The following is a 22,831-nucleotide window of genomic DNA, read 5'->3' as shown; positions in this document are numbered from 1 at the left end:
CCCCATCCTGTAACAGTATCCCTTGTCCTGGCCTCCATCCTATCATAATGTACCCCATCCTGTAATAGTTTCCCCCGTCCTGGCATACATCCAGTAATAATGTCCCCAGACCTGGCCCCATCCTGTAACAATATCCCTTGTCCTGGCCTCCATCCTATCATAATGTACCCTATCCTGTAATAGTTTCCCCCGTCCTGGCCCACATCCAGTAATAATGTTCCTAGACGTGGCCCCATCCTGTAATAATGACCCCCATCCTGTAATAATCTCCCTCGTCCTGGTCCCACCATATAATAATGTTCCCCTTCCTGCATTTATACCCCTCCTCCTGGCCTTCATCCAATAATAATGTCTGATGTCCTCTTCTCCAATACCTTTTAATAAAATAAATGATTCCTCTCGTGTGTCCTTGTTCCTTCATCCTCCAAAATTGTCGCATGGAGGAGAGCGACCCATGGCAGTAACGTCACAGATATATATATATATATATATAGCGATTATGATGCAGGACATTCAGTTGAAAGCGGTGCTGACGTCTGAGTGCTACCTGACTGCACTCGCCCAATCACGGTCACACGCACCCTCTGTGACCACGATCGTTTTGCCCCCGAGTAGGAATATTGCTACATAGAATGAAAGTATTAGAACATGTTTATTATGCATTCATCTTACTTTGGGATTAAAGTGAAATCTTTTTTTCTGCATATGACCAGAGCGGAGACGACTTTAGGTGGTTAGATGGCACGACGTCTCTATTTACATCATGGGCAGAGGAAGAGTCGCCGTCCGATGGGAGCTGTGTGTACATTGACACTAGTGGATACTGGAGAGCTGGACACTGTGATACAGAACTGCAGGGAGCGTTATGTCTTCCATCAGCAGGTACCATAATAAACACACTATCATCTTGTTGTTTATTAGCTTTACTAATATGTTTTTTTTATATGTATATTTTTATATTATAATAGTATAAGATTTAATTTTTTTAAATAACTTTGCAAATCACTTTATTACATTAGTCTTCATTCCTGTAAGTAATTATTGCATGTACCGTAAATGGCTTCCAAACCCCGGATTTTCTAAATCTATTTACCTTTCTTCGGCTTTCCTGATATCAGAACTTGCTCATTTGGAGTACAGATGATGGCAGTGATGGGTCAGCCCTCTCTCCTTCTCTGAGTGTTGGGCTGATCAGAACAATCTACAGCAGCTTCTCCCCAGTGAGACCCAGGCACTGAGCTGACCCATCACTGCCATTCATCTGTGCTCCAAATGAGTACAGTCTGGCATCATGGCAAGTAAAGTGAATAAAATAGATCGGTGAAAAGCCACCTGCATTCTTTTTTTTTTTTTACACGAATGAAAAAAAGTCCCTAATAAAATGATTTGCAAAGGTTCATAACTTTTCCATGCTGGATAAAATTATAAATATACAAATAAAAGTTGAGTGTTGGGATCTGTGACTACCGTTTAGCTACGGTGCCTACGTGGTATCTGAGGTAGTCTGAGACACGCCACCTGCCTCATACACTGGCTCAGACTATTGCTCTTCCCGTGCAGCTCGCCCCCAATGACTGACTGACCGCCCTACTCACCATGGTCATTGCCCAGCTTCTCCTCGCATTAGGTCGGCTCACTGAGTTTTCCCTTTTGCAGCGCTGCTGCAACAGCATGTTGCTTCCATTTGGCCTTAGGCTGTGTGCACACGCTGCGGATTTTCCCTATGGGAATCAAAAACCGCAGTGCAGACGGTGCGGAATTTTCCGCGGTTTTCAATCCGCAGAAAGAATTGACATGTCAATTCTTTCTGCGGATTCTCCTGCGGTTTGCCATCTCCTCTATTGAGGAGATGAAAACCCACAGGGCAAAACCGCAGAGCAATCCGCAGGTAAAACCGCAGGTATTTTGACCTGCGGTTTCACCTGCGGATTTTACAAAATCCGCACCTAATCCGCAGCGTGTGCACACAGCCTTAGGGGGTGGATGTCGGAATGCAGGAATTTAACCCTGCTGTGTCCTGCAGAGATCAGGTTTCCCGGCCTATCCCGTGCCAGCAGGCTCTATATTAGGCAGCTCATGCTCATCCCACCATTTCTTGCCCTAGTTTTGCATTCCGCCATATTCTGCTTCCTGTTAGTGACCTGGCTTGTTCACCCGTCCTGTCTGACCTCTTTGCTCCTGATCTCGGCTACATGTATCAAATCTGTGCTGACTGCCCTGACCTCGGATTGTCTGACCACGCCTTTGTCTTTGCTTTCCTGTATTGCATACCTGCGCCTCTGACCCTCCCTAAGGCAGATAGATGGAAAAGAAGGAGACCCCACACTCAGGATTGCCCTCTAAGTGCCAAAATGCAAAATTACTTTAAGGCTATGTGCCCACGATGCGATTAAATCCGGACACTGAAAACCAGACCCCTTCCCAGAAATCGCGCGTTTTTTGCCGCACGATTTGACCGCGATTATGTTCGCGATTTTGCCGCGATTTTCGCGTGTGATATTCAAGCACTTTCCAAGCGATTTGAAGCATCGCTTGGAAAGTGATTGACAGGTTGGTCACACTCGTCAAACATAGTGTTTGACAAGTGTGAGCAGCTTTTTACTATTGAGGCCGCCTATGCGGCATCAATAGTAAAAGATAGAATGTTAAAAATGATAAAAAAATCGGGGTATATTTACCTTCCGATGTCCCGCGCTGTCTCAGCGACGCTCCCGTTCCCAGCGATGCCTTGCGAGACCTGTGATGACATTGGTCTCGCATTGCTATAGAGAACTCACGAGACCGCTAGAGTAACGCGAGACTACATCATCACAGGACCTTGCCGCAAGGCATTACTGGGAACGCTAAGGCCCGGGAAGGCAGCGCGGGACGTCGGAAGGTAAATATAGCCCAATTTTTTTTCTTTTTTATTCTTTTTTTTTTACAGGGGGATGGTACCCAGGGCCTGGAGGACAGTCTCCTCTCCTCCACACCGTGGGTACCAATCGCACATGAGACGCTTAACTTCGCGCATGGTGGGCATAGCCACATGCGGGAAGTAAGCGATTCTTATGCATTCCCATGGGTGCGGAACCACGGCAATTCTTTGCGATTCCGCACAAAAGAATGAGCATGCGGCGATTTTTTTCCGCGATGCGATTCCGCCGCGGAAAAAAGCGCAGCATTAGCACAGCATGTGCGGCATGCCATAGGAATGCATGGGGGGCGTTATGTACAAGATTTTTAAACGTTTTCGCAGCGTTTTCGTGCCGAAAATCGCGGCAAAAACGCTTAAAAATCGCATCATGGGCACACAGCCTAAGAGTGACTCCTGCTCTGATGGATTCCAACTATCCATGTTTTACAAGAAGAGCCATATATATATTAAAGTCCACCAAACCAAAGTTAATTTGTGTTTGTAAATGTCTGGCTGACCACAGGAGCCATATGTACACTGTTACAGCTGATCACATTGGTGCCTCTGTTCTACTATTATGCCTTTTCAAAAACTTTATATAAAAGTTATGAAAGTGTATCTGTAACACTCTAAAACACAGAAATAACGTGTTTCTAGTTATTTAGTTTGTTAACTCCATGTAACAGGATCCCTTTTAATTTTAAGACTACAAAATACAGTAAGTATACAATGTATATAATGCCATATCTGTGAAACTAGCTGAAAATATATTTCTGTGTATCCCCCCAGGTCATTTGTTTTCGTTTATCCGGACAGATTCTTACAGAGGTGAGTCTATTTTTTTCTATAATAACACTGTATTTTTAGGTATTCGAGAGGCTTTCAGACCTCCTCAGTCTCCAGGGTTTGCGTACTACCCCTACTTCTGTAGCCCATAAAGTTGTACTCCTTAATTTTTTAATATGCAGATTTCATAAGCATATTTAAATTGATTTTCTAAAAGATGAAGTGTGGCTCTTCTTCTAGGGGTGGGTACATTCATAATCCAGCATCATGGACTGGAGTATGGTATATAATCCGTGCACTTCTGGCAGTACAAACCAGATCATCAAGTACATAAATACTATAGAGGCCCAAGCTACAGTTGGGTCCTTGTAGAATGGGGGCCCACTTTTCAGTTGGTCCCATTCTCTTTGCTACTAAGTGGTAAAAGCCTTTGCAGACTACAGTATATAAAAGGGTTGAAAAGATGGTTTTGATAACCCTCATATAAATCAGACTGTCCTTTTAGATTACCGTACAGTCATGCTAAAATTGTAGCAGCCCGTTGGCCAGGAACTAAGCTTGTTGTCTGACTTAAACTTGGTAGTTAGTTAAGGACTGCATTTCCTCCATTCTGGGTCAGTTGCAGGGGGAATGTAGAAGGAGCTATGCTGCCTGCTAGAGTTGGCCCAGGTTACAGAGGGGATATTGGCCAGGCTGCAGAGGGGATATTGGCCAGGTTACAGAGGGGATATTGGCCAGGTTACAGAGGGGATATTGGCCAGGTTACAGAGGGGATATTGGCCAGGTTACAGAGGGGATATTGGCCAGGTTACAGAGGAGATATTGGCCAGGTTACAGAGGAGATATTGGCTAGGCTACAGAGTGGATATTGGCCAGGTTACAGAGGGGATATTGGCCAGGTTACATAGGGAATATTTCCCAGGTTACAGAGGGGATATTGGCCAGGTTACAGAGGGGATACTGGCCAAGTTACAGAGTGGATATTGCCCAGGTTACAGAGGCAATATTGCCTCTGTGACTTTCCAGGGTGGAGGAAGCCACATGTACCCTACCATGAAGTCCATGAAAGATGTTAGGAAGATCGTGAAATGGGTGGATGATGGGGAAGTTGCCACCATAATGGTAATATGTGTTAGAAAACCATCTGAAGACATATATGCCAGAAAAATCGACAGTGCAATTGTCTCCCAAGAAGAGAGTGACTGAGAAGTGGACGGATGCAGAAGCATGGCCTATTATTGTGTGACCAAAACGAGACGTGATTTTTGTAGGAGAATTGCAGAGATTGTAAATATGTTGATACTGTAACATTTAAGGCCTCATCTAAGCAAAGTTCTTTATTACTGCTATGAAGAGACTGTGTTGGCTCCTTGCTTATGCACCGAGGGAAACCCCAGCCAGGACCGTCCTGCAGTTCTTGTCCCAAATATCACGGCTGAAGAAGGAAGCAAAACTCTGCAGCATAATGTGCCGCATAATGTGGGGGTTTGTTTGCTATGGAGCTTCCTCTCTTCTGTGTTTGCCTAAACATAGGAAGCCATTTGTGACAAATGTTGGATGCATGCATGTGCATTCGCTGTATTGTTTTGTATTATTACTATTTTATTTTCTAACATTTCTATTTTTTTCTTGTAGCCAGAAATCATTTTGTTATACCAGCTGCCCTGGTCTCAACAGTTGTGATATTCTTATTTTTATGGTACATTCTTAAAAAGAAGAGATTCCTTTCAAGCCCCGACAGCCAGAGATTACAATGCACCCAGTCCATCCCAGAGACTCAATTATGTATAGCTATTGCAGACGTGGATAAAAGTGAAAATCAGTAGTCCAAATAAAATAGCAAAAAACATTTTAATGTACTAGTTTGAAGACTGAAAATGAATAAGCTGGCCATACACAGTAGCCATGGGCCTGAACGCTTATTGCTATTTCACCCGACTTCTCAGTAGACATGCATGCTTGTCCAAGCGTGCATGTTTATTTTTAAAGGCAGATGGGAATTGGACGTTGGTGGACTCCTATATGTCTCCAAAGCATCGTTCATGCTGATCATCAGAGGTCAGGAAGCTCAAAAGGCAAATTAAATCATTGGCCAATCATTTCAATGTGCTGTATAAGGGGGCTAACCGATGAGAACTGTCTGAGCAGTGAACCACCCTTTCTCCACCACTGTGGTCACCAGTGAAATGCCTTATAGTCTGTACCATTTTATGGAGCACCTTGTTATGCCATGTTATGTTATAGATGTAAATGTCTTTTTTTTGTTGTTGTTGTGCACAAAAATGTTATTTAAATGTTCATTTCTGCATGTCAGAACATGCTTCATTGTATACAATGGGCTATAAGCAACCAGTCAGCAATTTTGCGGTGCCTGTGCTTGGCTCTTTAGTAAAAAAAAAAAATAAGTCCAAGTTGACTGGCAATGTAGGGCTAGGTACACACATCAGTTGTGGCCATTGTTGGGTGCATATGTTCAGGAGGATGTATGCACCCAACAGTTGCCTCAGTCAAGGTGGATGCCAAGGCATCTATCCACCATAGTTTTGGGTTATCTATGCATCTTCGATGGAAACGAGTGAGTGAGAATGTGAGATCAGGCAAAGTGTAGCCCCACCATTGTGCACCTGTCCTGAGAGGGTTCGTGGTTGGATTTTGGGCAGAGAACAAGACGTAAAAACCATGAGAGAAGATGAAATGGTTACGAACTCCTGGACAATGCCTTGAGCCTATTCTGGACTGCTGTGGGTTTGGGCTTGTTGGAGTGACTTCTCCTGTGCAAGTTAAGAGGATGCTAATGGTTAAAGAAGTAGAGACCTGCTGGTTAAGAGTCTGACCATACCAGCCTGCCAAGTCAAGCAATCCCAACTGTGCGATTCCCTGTGAACTGTGCCAAGAGGAAATTCCAGTGAGTAAAGTGCTACAAGAGCCTGTTCTTGTTTCTTTTGGCTACTGCCAGCTGTGTGTACTGTGACTGTTTTTGCTGCCAGTAATAACTGCCAAGTTCTGTTCCTCAATGCTGAGTTGTAACCATCAAGCTCCACATCTGAATTGTAAGTACCAAGATTTGTACCATCATTCTGTTGTATAACCACCAAGCCGCACCACAGTATTTCTGTGTAATTATTATGTTTGCTCCCTCACCTAAAGACTGTAGCCTCTATGCAAGTGTAGGGGAGAGGGCCCCGGAAAAAGGGCCAGCCGTGTGTCCGGGCCGGGACTGAGAGGGCTATCACCTGGGTTCCCAGGGGGTACGTTTCCAGGGGGAACAAGTGCAGGCGAGCACCGCCAGTTGACCTGGAAACGTGGGGGCGGGTCAAAGAAGGGGGTGGGGCCACTATAAAATGAGCGGTGAAGACCAGCAGGGGACAGTCGGCAGGGAGAGAGGAGAGGAAGACGAGAGATAGGAGGGAGGAGTCTAAGTGGTGCCCAGGAGCTAGAGTGAGCCAGCACTTTCGAGACGGGAGTGACGGGGGCTCACCTGACCAGAGGGGCGGATGGTGCCAAGCAGCGCGAGGAGGATACCCAGCGAAACCTGCGGCCTGTACAGTGAGACCCGCGGCCGCCACTGCCCCGCTCCATACCACGTCTGCGGCCTGCCCGACGAGACAACCCCGTTGGCAGGGGACAGGCACAGGGCCTGTATCGCCCACCCAGCACCATTGCGTAGGAATGCCCGAAGTCTTCAGCAACTCTTCTTTGGATGGACCCGGCGGCTGAGGCGCCGCCCGGACATTTCTTGGACACCAATTCTGCAGGACGTCAGAGATCGATAAGTGACACTCCGTTTGTTTATATTGAGCCCAAGGACCTGTAGCCGGCCATATAGCAGCCACTGCTCGCCGTACCGTTTAGTATTGTGTTACTGGTGTATTTGTGTATGACTTCCCTGCGTGGAAAACCGTTGTCAGCTTTACTCTAGTCTTTATCCGTATATATAAAAAAGTTAAGATTAACCCTTGGTCTACCTCCGGCTCGTCACTGCATCCTGCGTACCTGCGAGTACCACACAAGTTAACTAAAATGAAGTAAACCTGTGTTCCAGATGAAACCCGCTGCTTCCATGTATGTCAGCCATCATCGAGCGGAGAATCATGTTATTGGTTGTAAGCCACAGGCAAAAAGTTATCCTCTTATAAATGGGTAGTTTGAAGGTGTTGTGTAGGACTGCTCATCAAATTAGCGGGGGTCCTACACTTTTGCATAGGTAATCAATCAAGGAAAGTGGTATAAAGTACAGCAATAAGGAAGATTGTAAGTTACAACAATTCAAGGGGATATCAATAAACACAGTCTTATAATTAATGGATAAAGCAAACAAACATCAATAATTTGCATATATATATATATATATATATATATATATACACACAGTCATATGTAAAAGTTTGGGCACCCCTATTAATGTTAACCTTTTTTCTTTATAACAATTTTGGTTTTTGCAACAGCTATTTCAGTTTCATATATCTAATAACTGATGGACTCAGTTATATTTCTGGATTCAAATGAGGTTTATGGTACTAACAGAAAATGTGCAATCTGCATTTTAACAAAATTTGACCGGTGCAAAAGTATGGGCACCTCAACATAAAAGTGACATTAATATTTCGTAGATCCTCCTTTTGCAAAAATAACAGCCTCTAGTCGCTTCCTGTAGCTATTAATGAGTTCCTGGATCCTGGATGAAGGTATTTGTGACCATTCCTGTTTACAAAACAATTCCAGTTCAGTTAAGTTTGATGGTCGCCGAGCATGGACAGCCCGCTTCAAATCCTCCCACAGATGGTCAATGATATTCAGGTCTGGGGACTGGGATGGCCATTCCAGAACATTGTAATTGTTCCTCTGCATGAATGCCTGAGTAGATTTGGAGCGGTGTTTTGGATCATTGTCTTGCTGAAATATCCATACCCTGTGTAACTTCAACTTCGTCACTGATTCTTGCACATTATTGTCAAGAATCTGCTGATACTGTGTTGAATCCATGCGACCCTCAACTTTAACAAGATTCCCGGTGCCGGCATTGGCCACACAGCCCCAAAGCATGATGGAACCTCCACCAAATTTTACTGTGGGTAGCAAGTGTTTTTCTTGGAATGCTGTGTTTTTTAGCCTCCATGCATAACGCCTTTTTGTGTGACCAAACAACTCAATCTTTGTTTCATCAGTCCACAGGACCTTCTTCCAAAATGTAACTGGCTTGTCCAAATGTGCTTTTGCATACCTCAGGCGACTGTTTGTGGCGTGCTTGCAGAAACTGCTTCTTTCGCATCACTCTCCCATACAGCTTCTCCTTGTGCAAAGTGCGCTGTATTGTTGACCGATGCACAGTAACACCATCTGCAGAAAGATGATGCTGCAGGTCTTTGGAGGTGGTCTGTGGATTGTCCTTGACTGTGCTCACCATTCTTCTCTGCCTTTCTGATATTTTTCTTGGCCTGCCACTTCTGGGCTTAACAAGAACTGTACCTGTGTTCTTCCATTTCCTTACTATGTTCCTCACAGTGGAAACTGACAGGTTAAATCTCTGAGACAACTTTTTGTATCCTTCCCCTGAAAAGCGATGTTGAATAATCTTTGTTTTCAGATCATTTGAGAGTTGTTTTGAGGAGCCCATGATGCCACTCTTCATAGGAGAATCAAATAGGAGAACTACTTGCAAGTGGCCACCTTAAATACCTTTTCTCATGATTTGATACACCTGGCTATGAAGTTCAAAGCTCAATGAGGTCACAAAACCAATTTAGTGCTTCAGGAAGTCAGTAAAAAGTAGTTAGGAGTGTTCAAATCAAGAAAATGATAAGGGTGCCCATACTTTTGCACCGGTCAAATTTTGTTAAAATGCAGTTTGCACATTTTCTGTTAGTACAATAAACCTCATTTGAATCCAGAAATATAACTGAGTCCATCAGTTATTAGATATATGAAACTGAAATAGCTGTTGCAAAAGCCAAAATTATTATAAAGAAAAAAGGTTAACATTAACCCCTTCCTGACATCCGACGTACTATCCCGTCCATGGGACCCGGGCCCCTATGCCCATGGACGGGATAGTACGTCTACCGCGATCAGCGGCGCCCACGTGGTGAGCGCCGCTGATCGCGGCCGGGTGTCAGCTGATTATCATAGCTGACACCCGGCACAATGTGTCAGGGGCGGTCACAGACCGCCCCCGACATGTTAACCCCTTGCACCGGGGGTTAAAGGGAAGCATCGGCAGGGAGGGGGCTCCCTCCGTGCTTCCCTGAGCCCCCCACGGCAGCGCAATGTGCAGCGCTGCTGCGGGGGGCTCCTTTCCTGCAGGCCCCCGAATCCAAGATGGCGACGGGGGCCTTCGGGGGCCTGCAGGAAGCTGGCTTCCTCAGTGCCTGCAAAGCGCAGGCATGAGGAAGCCTTCTGCACTGCCTGTGACAGATCGCTGATCTGTCACAGTGATCTGTGATGTGACAGATCAGCGATCTGTCACAGGACAGTGATGTCCCACATGGGACTATTTAATAAAGTTAAAAAAAATAAAAAAAGTGTTAAAATAAATTTAAAAAAAAATCGCCAAATAAATTAGAAAAAAAAAAAAAATATTCCCCCAAATAAATCCTTTTTTTGGAAATAAAACAAAAAAAACAATAAAAGTACACATATTAGGTATCGCCGCGTCCATAACGACCTGCCCTATAAAACTGTCCCATTAGTTAACCCCTTTAGCGAACCCCTTAAAAAATAAAAATAAAAAACGAAGCAAAAAATAATGATTTATTATCATACCGCCAAATAAAAAGTGTAATAACGCGCTATCAAAAAGACGCATATAAATATCCATGGTACCGCTGAAAACGTCATCTTGTCCCGCAAAAAACAAGCTGCCACACAGCATCATCAGCGAAAAAATAAAAAAGTTATAGCTCGCAGAATAAAGCGATGCAAAAATAATTATTTTTTATATAAAATAGTTTTCATTGCATAAAACCGACAAAACATAAAAAAACAACCTAACTGAGGTATCGCTGTAACCGTACTGACCCGAAGAATAAAAGTGCTTTATCAATTTTACCGCACGCGGAACAGTGTAAACGCACCCCCCAAAAGAAATTCATGAAACGCTGGTTTTTGTTCATTCTGCGTCCCAAAAATCGGAATAAAAAGCGATCAAAAAATGTCACGTGCCTGAAAATGGTACCAATAAAAACGTCAACTCGTCCCGCAAAAAATAAGACCTCACATGACTCGGTGGGTCAAAATACAGAAAAATTATAGCTCTCAATATGTGGTGATGCAAAAACTATTTTTACAATGAAAAGCGTCTTTTAGCGTGTGACAGCTGCCAAATATAAAAACCGCCATAAATAGTAAATCAAACCCCCCGTTATCACCCCCTTAGTTGGGGAAAAATAATAAAATAAATTTTTTTTATTTATTTCCATTAGGGTTAGGGTTAGGGTTAGGGTAGGGTTAGGGCTAGGGTTAGGGTTAGAGTTAGGGTTAGGGTTAGGGCTAGGGTTAGGGTTAGGGCTGAGATTAGGGGTGTGTTGGGGTTCGGGTTGGAGTTAGAATTGGGGGTTTCCACTGTTTGGGCACATCAGGGGCTCTCCAAATGCAACATGGCGTCTGATCTCAATTCCAGCCAATTCTGAGTTGAAAAAGTCAAATGGTGCTCCTTCCCTTCCAAGCTCTGCCATGCGCCCAAACAGTGTTTTACCCCCACATGTAGGGTATCAGCCTACTCAGGTCAAATTGCAAAACAATTTTTGGGGTCCAATTTCTCCTGTTACCCTTAGGAAAATAAAAAATTGGGGGCAAAAATATCATTTTTGTGGAAAAAAATGATTTTTTTATTTTCACGTCCGAGCGTTATAAACTTCTGTGAAGCACTTGGGGGTTCAAAGTGCTCACCACACATCTAGTAAGTTCCGTGGGGGGTCTAGTGTCCAAAATGGGTTCACTTGTGGGGAGTTTCAATAGTTTAGGTACATCAGGGGCTCTCCAAACGCACATGACACTCGCAGACCATTCCATCAAAGTCTGCATTCCAAAACGTCACTGCTTCCCTTCCGAGCCCCGACGTGTGTCCATACAGTAGTTTTCTCCCACATATGGGGTGTCAGCGTACTCATGACAAATTGGACAACAACTTTTGGGGTCCAATTTCTCCTGTTACCCTTGGGAAAATGAAAAAATTGGGGACTAATTGATCATGTTTGTGGAAAAAATACGATTTTTTTTATTTTCATGCCCTGGCATTATAAACTGTGAAGCCTTTGGGGGTTCAAAGTGCTCACCTTACATCTAGATAAGTTCCTTAGGGGGTCTAGTTTTCAAAATGGGGTCATTTGTGGGGGGTTTCCACTGTTTAGGTACATCAGGGGTTTTCCAATCGCGACATGGTGTCCGATCTCAATTCCAGCCAAAAACGTCAAATGGCGCTGCTTCCCTTCCGAGCTCTGTCATGCGCCCAAATAGTGGTTTACCCCCACATGTGGGGTATTAGTGTACTCAGGACAAATTGCACAATAACTTTTAGGGTCCTGTTACCCTTGGGAAAATAAAAATTGGGGTGAAAAGATCATTTTTGTGGAAAAAAATATGATTTTTTAATTGTACCGCTGTACGTTCTAAACTTCTGTAAAGCCCTTGTGGGTTCAAAGTTCTCACCACATATCTAGATAAGTTCCTTGGGAGGTCTAGTTTCCAAAATGGGGTCACTTGTAGGGGGTTTCCACTGTTTAGGTACATCAGGGACTCTCCAAACGTGACATGGCGTCCGATCTGAATTCCAGCCAATTTTGCATTGAAAAAGTCAAACGGCGCTCCTTCCATTCTGAGCTCTGCCATGCGCCGAAACAGTGGTTCCCCCCCCACATATCAGGTATCTGCGTACTCAGGACAAATTGCACAATAACTTTTGCAGTCCAATTTCTCCTGTTACCCTTGGTAAAATAAAAAAAATTGAACCTGAAGTATTTTTTTTGTGAAAAAAAGTTAGATGTTCATTTTTTTTTTACATATTCAAAAAAATTCCTGTGACGCACCTAAAGGGTTAATAAACTTCTTGAATGTTGCTTTGAGCACCTTAAGGGGTGCAGTTTTTAGAATGGTGTCACTTTTGGGTATTTTCTATCATATAGACCCCTCAAAGTGGCTTCAAATGTGATGTGGTCCTAAAAATAAAATGGTGTTGTAAAAATGAGAAATCGCTGGTCAACTTTTAACCCTTATAACTTCCTAACAAAAAAAAATTTTGGTTCCAAAATTGTGCTGATGTAAAGTAAACATGTGGGAAATGTTAGTTATCAAGTTTTTTGTGTGCTGGTATCTCTGTGATTTAAGGGCATAAAAATTCAAAGTTGGAATATTGCGAAATTTTCAAAATTTTCGCCAAATTTCCATTTTTCTCACAAATAAACGCAAGTTATTTGAATGAAATGTTACCACAAACATGAAGTACAATATGTCACGAGAAAACAATGTCAGAATCACCGGTATCCATGGAAGCGTTCCAGAGTTATGACCTCATAAAGGTACAGTGGTCAGAATTGTAAAAATTGGCCCGGTCATGAACGTGCAAACCACCCTTGGGGGTGAAGGGGTTAATAGGGGTGCCCAAACTTTTACATATGACTGTATATACTGTGTATATATATATATATATATTACACATACATTTATATATATATATATATATATATATATACACGACCTCCTGAAAATTACTAGGAGGTGAGACGAAAAAAAATTGCCAAAAAGTATATATAAGATTAAAAAACTATTTATTCATAAAGTGTAATAAAAAGGTAAAAAAATTTTACACATCAAGCTAACGGAACATGATGAAGAACAACAATGGGAAAATGTAAGGTAAGTACCAAGAACACACAAACTTTGTTTGAAAATCAATGCATGAAAACATGTAAAAATATATATATATTTTTTTTAATTTAAGTGTTGTTCTTCATCATGTTCCGTTAGCTTATATACTTTTTGGCAATTTTTTTCATCTCACCTCCTAGTAATTTTCAGGAGGTTGTGTGTGTATATAATTCAAGGGGAAGGCCTGGAGGAGACAGTATGCAAAAGGTTTGCATATCCTGCATATTGCATAAAACGTTAGTATAGCCATGTTGACTGTGACACTAAGCAGGAGTGGCCTGTGTCAGACAGATGTGTGGATACCAGTCTAGATCCACTGATGCCAGCAGATAGGAGGTGGGTCACAGGGCTCCCGTCCAGAGGACACAGAATACTGACCTGGCTCCTGGATCAAGGTCCTGTGAATTTATTTGCTCATCTCTAGTGTTTACTATTCACAAATGTATTGTTCCCTGAGATAGAACCCACATCTATCTGACATTTATAACATATCCAATGAGAGTACCCCTTTAAAGAAGACCTGTCACATGCACATAAAAATTGAGTTACCGTAAGTAATATAAAAATCTCTTGATCTCCCCTGATTCTGTCGCTCTACTCTGTTTTGCATTACATTGCTAAATTGCAGTGTTTTTCACATTTGTTGCTTTTGCAGGGTAGTATGTGAAATTTCTGCTTGAATCCAACTGGGCGTTTCTTCAGAGTCTTCTTTGTTCTCACTCCTCCCTCCCAGATGCTGCCATTCACAGCTCGGCAGCTGATCTTACATTCTTGGCAGTGTCTGGAAGGGAGAGATAAAAGCGCACACCCCCAGAGAAGACTCTGATAAAACACCCAGTTGGACTGCAAGCAGACATTTTGCAGACATAGCTCCAAAAGGAAACTGAAAAGAGAGGCAGAATCAGGGGAGCTCAGGAATTTGTATAAGTTATGTAGCTGAAATTTTTTTTAAGGAAGTGACAGATCTTTCAGGAGGAATAGAAAACTTCAAGAGTAAATCCAGAAGTCTTTTCTGCATTAGGTCTCTCTGCTCATTCTTCTACATCTGACTTTGTGATGTTATCATTCTGTGCTGGAAACAAGTGATGGGTCTTAGACTTTCCAGATGAGGGATTATAGGAGCTTCTTTATATTTGAATTCCGTTTTGGTCTATTCTTAGTGGAAAGAGAACACATTATTATTAACTTTTCTACATCAACAATGGTTTACTATTTTACAGAGAACTGCAGCAATCATGACCATGATGATCTAAACATTAACAGCAGACTCTACAGACTAGTGTAAATGGCAATTATATCTCAAAAAATCCTAAATCCGTATATTGTAACCTCCTATATAAATACTGAACGACATATCCCAACCGATTTAAACAAAGGGCATTTCATTAAAATAGTGAGTGGCAACCTGTAAGTAAGTTGGAGACTTTAGCAGCACTAAGACGTCTCAAAGGGGAAGGGGCACATGGACCAGGTCACTTAAATCCTGATGTATCTCAGCTTATGAAAGTCCAAAGTGCATTGACATTGTATTATTTTTATGGGTAGTAAACAAACAAATATCAACGTATCCTTAATATAATATTTAAGTCAAGTGACCAAGGAAAGGAAAACTTCAGATATGGTGTAACGTCATTAGTTGGCAAAATTTAGACCTGTCGTGTGTTAAAGTACCGAGTGCTAGATCTAAATATCGAATATATTCAAAACCTGCTTAAAGTGCAATAAAAGCCATGTGGGCAGTAAATCAGCAGACTGCTGCAAAGTAATTGTGGGAAGGATCAGTTACCTACAATTGAATTGATCCAGCTAAGGAGGCACCATTACTGTACCCCGACAGCGGCGTTTCACCTACCAGGCTTCTTCCATTGGAGTGAATTCTTCTATGGAGGAGGAGGAACCCGGGGCCCAATGCAAAAGTGCAAGGTGTGACAAAGCCTCTGTGGATTTCATCCAATTAGCTAACAGCAATCAGGCTACACTTGGGTCTCTATGGAGGTTAATTCAATCCTCCAAGAATATACCTCCCCAGACCATTAGTGACCCACTGCTAAACTGGTCATGCTGGAAGATGTTGCAGGCATCATAAGATTTTCTGCAGATTTTTTCACCTTTTGTCACATGTGCTCAGTGTGAACTTGCTCTCATCCGAGGAGAAATGGGCAGCAATATTGGACATGCCAATTCCAGTGTTCACTACTGCACAGAACATCAGGCCCGAGTGCCACCTCATGGAGTCTTTCCAACAGTTTTGTCAGTAACAAGTACACCAGTAGCCTGTTGAAAGTGATTTTGTAGGGCTCTGACAGTGCTCCTGTTCTTCCTCACGCAAAGGTTGATGCCTTCCTCATCCCTGTCCTTGTGTAATGGGCATGGCATCTTCTTCATGCACTTGAGACTGTGGTGGGAGATAGAGAAAACCTTCTTGCACTGTCGCATACGGATGTGTCATCCTGGAGGATCTGGTGTGGTAGGGGGTCGGGATTGGGAGGTGGTCCACTGCTTACTGCGACAAGACGACACAGACACCAGACGGAGGCAGATTTTGGTTGCAACAGGTCTGAGTTTATTGGCCGTCCTCCTGACGACCGTAGTCATACACCGCAGCACCTTTACAGCTCTCCGTATCCAGGCCCGGGTACCTTCACCTTCCCTCAGTCGTAGTGACGTTCCTTGCGGATCTTTTGCTGGGGCTGCCCTAGGCTTATCTACCGCCAGCGCTTTACCAGTCCAAGTTCGTCGTCCAATCGGTACCCCCGGGGCCTCGTCTGTCTTGCGGTTCTTTGTGTCAGGGCCACCCCCCTGACTGTCTCTTCTTATCATTCCCCTGGTCGAGCTCTCTACCATTGTCAGTTCTCCGTACTGATTCTTCTTCTCTGGAGCTCCTCCCGGAGCTAGACTGCCTGGAACCCTATCCTGTTCTATTTATCCCCTCTCTCACCGGGAATTCCCCGCCTGGGTTCCTATCTCCCCGCCCCCCATGACTAACCATTTGTCAACCCATAAGCAGATGATAAGTCCTAGGCTACTCCCCCCTGCCATCTTGTGGTCATTTCTAGGTACTGCACTATCCTATCCACCTTTCCCAGCTGTCACCCTTCTATCCTGTCAATCTCCATCTCTTGTGCACAAACCGTCCCCTCCTACTACCAGTCACGTCTGTCCGTCAAGTCACCTTCCCCACACTCCCCCTCCCTTTGTCCATTGTCGTCCCGACAATCGTACTCCCTATCTACGTCGTTCTGAAGCTTGCCCACAGTCTGTTGTCGGACCGGTCGTTGGGCCAAACCCGCTGCCCATGGGGGCTGAACTAAACCGGGAGCACCATGCTATGAGCAGCCTACCGCTACTCACCAGCGCGCACACCACGTGACAACTTCTTTTCGGGTTGGCGAGGTCCACCCGGACTACTCTTCGGCATGAACCTCCCACTACTCTCCCCTTCCACTACCTTCAGCTTTCCGGAATGCCATGACCGAGGCCTTTCGCCTACCAGGTTATCATTGGCGCCCGTCCGTCCTTTTGGGGTATCCATGGTGTCGGGGACCTGACTGACGGACCACTGTCTGGTTTGATGTTCTTCGTCTCTACGTCCTTCACCTAAAAAGAGTCATGGTCGGCGTCTTCGTCACATCTACCTCGTACCCGGAACCTGTTATACACATTTTTTTTTTTTTTAAACACACTACTCATTAAATCAACTTTAACATACTGTTATCTCTACCTTAATAACAATATGAGTTACCCAACAGGGGTAACCCCTTTTCCCTTGTTTGTTTTTTTTTCGGTGTTTTTTTTCCATTTTTTTTCTTTTCTTTCAACATAACATTTTAAAACAGAACATAAATACTCCCCCTCCCTTTAACATGAGTATTTCCTCTTCCACATCCCTGCTATGCCAGGAGCAAGCAATCAACAATAAAATATGTGCCTTATCTTGGACGTCGAATTGTCCTCTTGGGGCCTGCACAACGGTGCAGCGAAATCCCGACAGTCCGGGCCATCTCCTGACGGCTGATGTTGCGCCAGTCCAGCAGGGGAACCCCACAGCCGTGAGGTTCCCGGGATGTCTTGCTCCTGAGCCCCGAGTGTTCTTTCTGCCCAGGGCTCAGGGGCCATCTCCCTCCTGAGAGATGAGTCAAAAGGAGTAGAAGGGGCCGAAAGTAGTTCCACGGCACGCGTTCCGCGCCATTTCTCTACTTGGGGACCAGCAGTCCACCACCGGTGGTGGCGTGGATGCGCTCATCTCTGTCGACGTGGTGGCTTCGCTCCATCTGGCCCCCAGCTCCTGCAGCTCCAACCTCAGGTATCGGTGAGCAGGCCGCAGCTGGAACCATGAGTGAGGCCGAGGCGGCCGCGGGTGCCGCCGGGTAGGCCGCGCGGCTCCACAATCGAACCAGAGGCGACCGCGGAACAGGCCGCAATCGGAGTCGCAGACTGGGCCAGAGTGGCGGCCGGCACTCGTGAGGAGGCCGCAGGGGAGGCCGGAGAGGCGGCAGGCTTCGGGTGGTAAACCGCTGCTGCCAGGTGGAACGCAGCAGCGTCGGCCACGGGCTGGTTCCGCTCTGGCGACGCGGGCTGATGCGCCACCGGTCGGGGTGGCTCAGGGTGGTGGGTAAGAGCGTCGGTTGGCCCAGCGAATGCCGCAAAGCCCTTCGCGACCGGGCCCACAGAAACGCAGGAGGCCGCGCGGGAAGGCCGGGTGGAGGGGGCTGGTCGCGGAGCCACCGGCCGGGCCAGGGGATCTCTCACCTTCCCCGGCACCGCAGCCTCCGGCAGGTCACTCCGCAGCTCCTCCCACAACCTCCGATCTTTGCCCCGCCGTCCGGCAGGGCTAGCCTCCAGGCTCGTGGGTCCCGCGGGGAGGCTCCCAGGCGATGTCTTTGGCGGCTGCTCCAGCAGAGCCCGAAGTCGCTCCTCCTCTCTGCCCGATGTCTGGGGGCCATCAGTGGCTCCCGAAAGCAGGCCTCCCGGTGAGATTCAACCTCTTGACGCCACCGCCCCGGATCCGGAACCAAGTCTCCAATTATAATTCACAGGTGAGCAGTCTTGTAATCCACAGGTATTTGTAATCCACAGGTGAACAGTCCAAGTCCTGTTGGGTTCTTCAGATGCAGGCCTGCCACGGAAGATGTTGTATTAGCGGCGGCGATCCTGCCGACTACGCCAAATGTGGTAGGGGGCCGGGATTGGGGGGTGGTCCACTGCTTACCGTGACCAGATGACACAGACACCAGACGGAGGCAGATTTTGGTTGCAACAGTGTCTGAGTTTATTGGCCGTCCTCCTGACGACCGTAGCCATACACCGCAGCACCTTTACAGCTCTCCGTATCCAGGCCCGGGTACCTTCACCTTCCCTCAGTCGTAGTGACGTTCCTCGCGGATCTTTCGCTGGGGCTGCCCTAGGCCTATCTACCACAAGCACTTCACCAGTCCAAGTTCGTCGTCCAATCGGTACCCCCGGTGCCTCGTCTGTCCTGCGGTTCTTTGTGTCAGGGCCACCCCCCTGACTATTTATCCCCTCTCTCACCAGGAATTCCCCTCCTGGGTTCCTATCTCCCTGCCCCCCATGACTAAGCGTTTCTCAAGCCATAAGCTAATGTTGAGTCCTAAGCTACTCCCCCCTGCCATCTTGTGGTCATTTCTAGGTACTGCACTATCCTATCCACCTTTCCCAGCTGTCACCCTTCTATCCTGTCAATCTCTGTCTCTTGTGCATGAACCGTCCCCTCCTACTACCAGTCACGTCTGTTCGTCAAGTCACCTTCCCCACACTGGACTACCTGAAAAACCTGAATGTGCTGCAGATACCATCTCATGCTACCAGTACTGACAAGGACACTGCAAAACAAAACTAGAAAATAATCAGTCATCAAGGAGAAGGAGAGCGGAATATCTGTAACCACCACCTACAAAACCTTTCCCATTTTAAGACTTGTCATGCTGTTACTCTCCAGTGATCCTGTTGATATTTTCCATTGCACCAAAGCAGGAGAAATTGATTCACAATTGCTAAAATTACCGAAGTGACAAATAAATATTCCTAAAGTTAATGTCACGGTCACTGTGTGTCTGGACGCAGATGTTACCGCAAGGCGAACCCATAACACATGTGACCCTGGATACAGCGCCTCCAGTGGGGCGAATTTAAATAATAAAACGTGCAGATGGATACACCGCCTCCACCTGGCGAATTTAGGTATTACACGTTAATATAAATTCTGGAAACCCCGCCTCCAGTACGGCGAATTTAAATAATAAGGGGGACCTGGGAAACATTAACAATGGTGGGCCCTGCAATAGGGAAAAGGGAATTGGAGACCTCCTGAGCTCCCCTGAGCCAGTGTCCCTGCACTCCTAACGTTCCCTATGCCGGTTCTGCACCGGGCGCCGCACGCGTACCTCAAAGCCCTTGCTCGCCCTGACCCTAAACCCTCACTAGGGAATTGGTCGGTGCGGAAACTAATCCCACCACTGCACTAACAACACACATGAGGGAAAGAGACAATACAGGGGGACACCACTTAGCTTTATGCTCTGTGCTTATGCTCCTGCAACAGAGCCCTCCACCTGCGTGCGTCTTCTCCTCCACCCGGATCCATCACCATAACAGGATCCTTCACCATAGTGCAGCCTTGGAGCAGGGTCCACCACCAGTTGCTGCTGCTTAGTAACAGAGTCCCAGAGATGAGTTCAGCTTCTGCCACGAAGTCAAGCATGCTTGAGTCCAGCTCAGCAGCCAAGTCCCACATGGTGAGTGCCACTCTCCATAGTCGCCACTCCACCAGTCCATGCAGACACTTCCTGCTGACACCATCACTGCGACCCCACCACGCCATGCCAGCCCTTCGTCCAGACACCATAGCTGACACAACTTCCCCCCTGGCTAAGCTGCGCAGGACTCCTCCTCAGCTCCATCCTTCCACCAGGCTCTCATCAACTCAGAATCAATGAATGAATATCACCAGCCGTGATTGCACACCCTGAGACTCATTTATAGAGCCCCACACCTGAATCATAATTACAGAGAACTTTAAACTGAAAACCTAAGGTGCGATACCACTAACCACCACCGGGGACAGTCAAGTCACCTTGGCAACTTGCCAAAAGGAAAAAAAGTTCACTCTGTGCTTTTACAACTGTCAGATCCACTCCAGATCATGACAGTTAATTTGTGGTTATACTGTGATGTGCAAGTTTTCACTTGATATTTTTAGCAGTTTTTGCAGTAGGACATGAATAAAGCTGCCATTTGTTATATCAGTCTACTTATCTGAAAACAGCTGCAACAGATAAAAAACTATTATAAGGTGCAGCCTTCAGGATTCTGATTCTATGTCCTCCAAAAGTGAACTTAAAGGGAATCTGTCATCTATTTTTGGACTATAAGCTGCGGCCAACGCCATTAGGGACTTATCTACAGCATTCAGTAATGCTGTAGATAAACCCCCGATGTAACCTGAAAGAGAAGAAAAACAAGTTAGATTATACTCACCCAGGGGCGGTCCGGGCCCGGTTTTGGTCCGAGGGGTGTCGCGGTCCGGCGCCTCATATCTTGTAGCGATGATGTCCTCTTCTTTGCTTTCCGTCGCGGCTCCAGCACAAGCGCACTGCTCTACCCTATTGAGGGCAGAGCGGAGTCCTGCAGTGTGCAGGCGCCGGACCTCTCTGAACTTTCCTGGCGCCTGCGTCCATCATGTCTTAAGTACTGCAATCGCTGCAGCTGCCTCGACACTTCTTGAATCCCTATCTTCATATATGATTATTTATCCCATAACAATTAAATGGTAACGATTTATTTTCACCAAACAATTGTAAAGGACAGTGTAATAACAATATGATACTTCAACAGGATCTTGAGCAATATCACGCTGGGTGGTTATAACCTCGCTAAACTTGTTCTTCCACTGAAGGTCGTGCCGGTATAAGATAATGTTAAATTAGGTCATCCATAAATCTTATTACTTTGTATATTTACCATATGAATGAAGCAGTGGGTGACCATGTACATTGATGTTTCACTAATATTTTATGGTCCTGACAGAGGCAACCGAGCACTTCAGTCCCGGGACATCAATCTCAAAGACTTTAAACAGAGTCGCAGCTTATATTAGGGACTCAAGACTCCCATTTTCTTGATTGTTGGGCTTCCCAGATATACAGAACTTGTGACTTATCCATTTGATAAATGATAAGTTACTTTCATGGTACAGCTCCTAAAGTGAAATTTGGTATCGTTTGGTATCGTTGTCTCCATTTGTAAAGTTCAGGCAGGAATAATATTTAAAAAAAAAACACTAAAACACCTTAAATAAAGAAAATGCTCTTAGCCTCTAATGCCGAGTCTTTTAGTTGCTGAAAGAGCGGAGCACTAGCAATGTCAATATTTCGACTTTACCGGAGGTTAAGATTGACATCTTCCTTTTTTGGGGGGTGTAGTGATGGAGGGACACATGATGCATCACTGTATAACAATCCAGTAGTGCATTTTGAAATTCTCCATGCCCATCATATTAGCATTCCTTCCCGTCACTGCAATCTCCCAGCAGATCCCGAGCAATGACGCTCAGCTTTCCGGGCATGCGCACTGAATCTGGGTGTACGTTCTAGCTTCATATCCCATGTGCGCATGCTCCGGTGCTGCTGAGCGTCAGTGGATAAATAACAGTTTGTGAGCATGCATGCTCTGTGCGCCTGTCTTCCCGCTTGCTACAGGGATGCTCATCAGCTCCAGAGCATGCATACATAGGATATGAGATTCAGTGCACATGCCCAGAAAGCGCAAGATCTTTGCTAGCATTCCTACCTATTCAGCAAGTGGAGTAGAAGTGTCCAGTGTAGTGATTCACACTCTCAGATAAGCATTAGGTAGCAGTCACACTGGCAATGTGGTTTGGTCAAAAGTTAACATGTAGTTTTATTTCATAAAATTCCAAAGGATTCAAAAACAAACCAGCCTTTTCTGGGCACAAAAGGTATAAAAGTGAATAAACCGTTCATTCAGCAGGCACACACATGTCAGTGCGACTCACCTAAACAGATTACAGTCCTTTCTCAAGAAGCAAATTTTACATACTGAAGAAATATGGTCCCACCAATCTCAGTATCCCCTTCAGCTTGAGCTCCAGCAGATTCCAGCTCCAAACAGAAGTGTTCAAAACCAGGCACAGTTCACACTGAACAAGCTGCAGCTTCCAAGCATTTCTCTGCATATCCAACACGCAGACTACTCTGCTTTCCTAGCTGACCTGTGCAGTCTCTATCCAGAGAACCTCTGGCTTGACTCTCTCCC

At 45.4% G+C, this 22,831-nt stretch overlaps 1 protein-coding gene across 1 annotated transcript in view; it reads left to right on the top strand.

The window, feature by feature from the left end:
- Nucleotides 1–6,983, top strand: part of PLA2R1 (phospholipase A2 receptor 1) — a 52,533-nt gene extending 45,550 nt beyond the window's left edge. Inside the window, exons 23-25 of the mRNA XM_073545717.1 lie at nt 714–882; nt 3,686–3,724; nt 5,318–6,983. Of these exons, the coding sequence (XP_073401818.1) occupies nt 714–882; nt 3,686–3,724; nt 5,318–5,508 (399 nt within the window). The 3' untranslated portion in view covers nt 5,509–6,983. The remainder of the gene's footprint in view (nt 1–713; nt 883–3,685; nt 3,725–5,317) is intronic.
- The last annotated feature ends 15,848 nt before the right edge of the window (nt 6,984–22,831 follow it).

The sequence above is a fragment of the Dendrobates tinctorius genome, unplaced genomic scaffold, assembly GCF_039654945.1.
Source record: "Dendrobates tinctorius isolate UK_male_01 unplaced genomic scaffold, ASM3965494v1 ptg000143l, whole genome shotgun sequence".
Classification (NCBI taxonomy): domain Eukaryota; kingdom Metazoa; phylum Chordata; class Amphibia; order Anura; family Dendrobatidae; genus Dendrobates; species Dendrobates tinctorius.
This window is presented reverse-complemented; position numbering and strand designations above follow the sequence as displayed.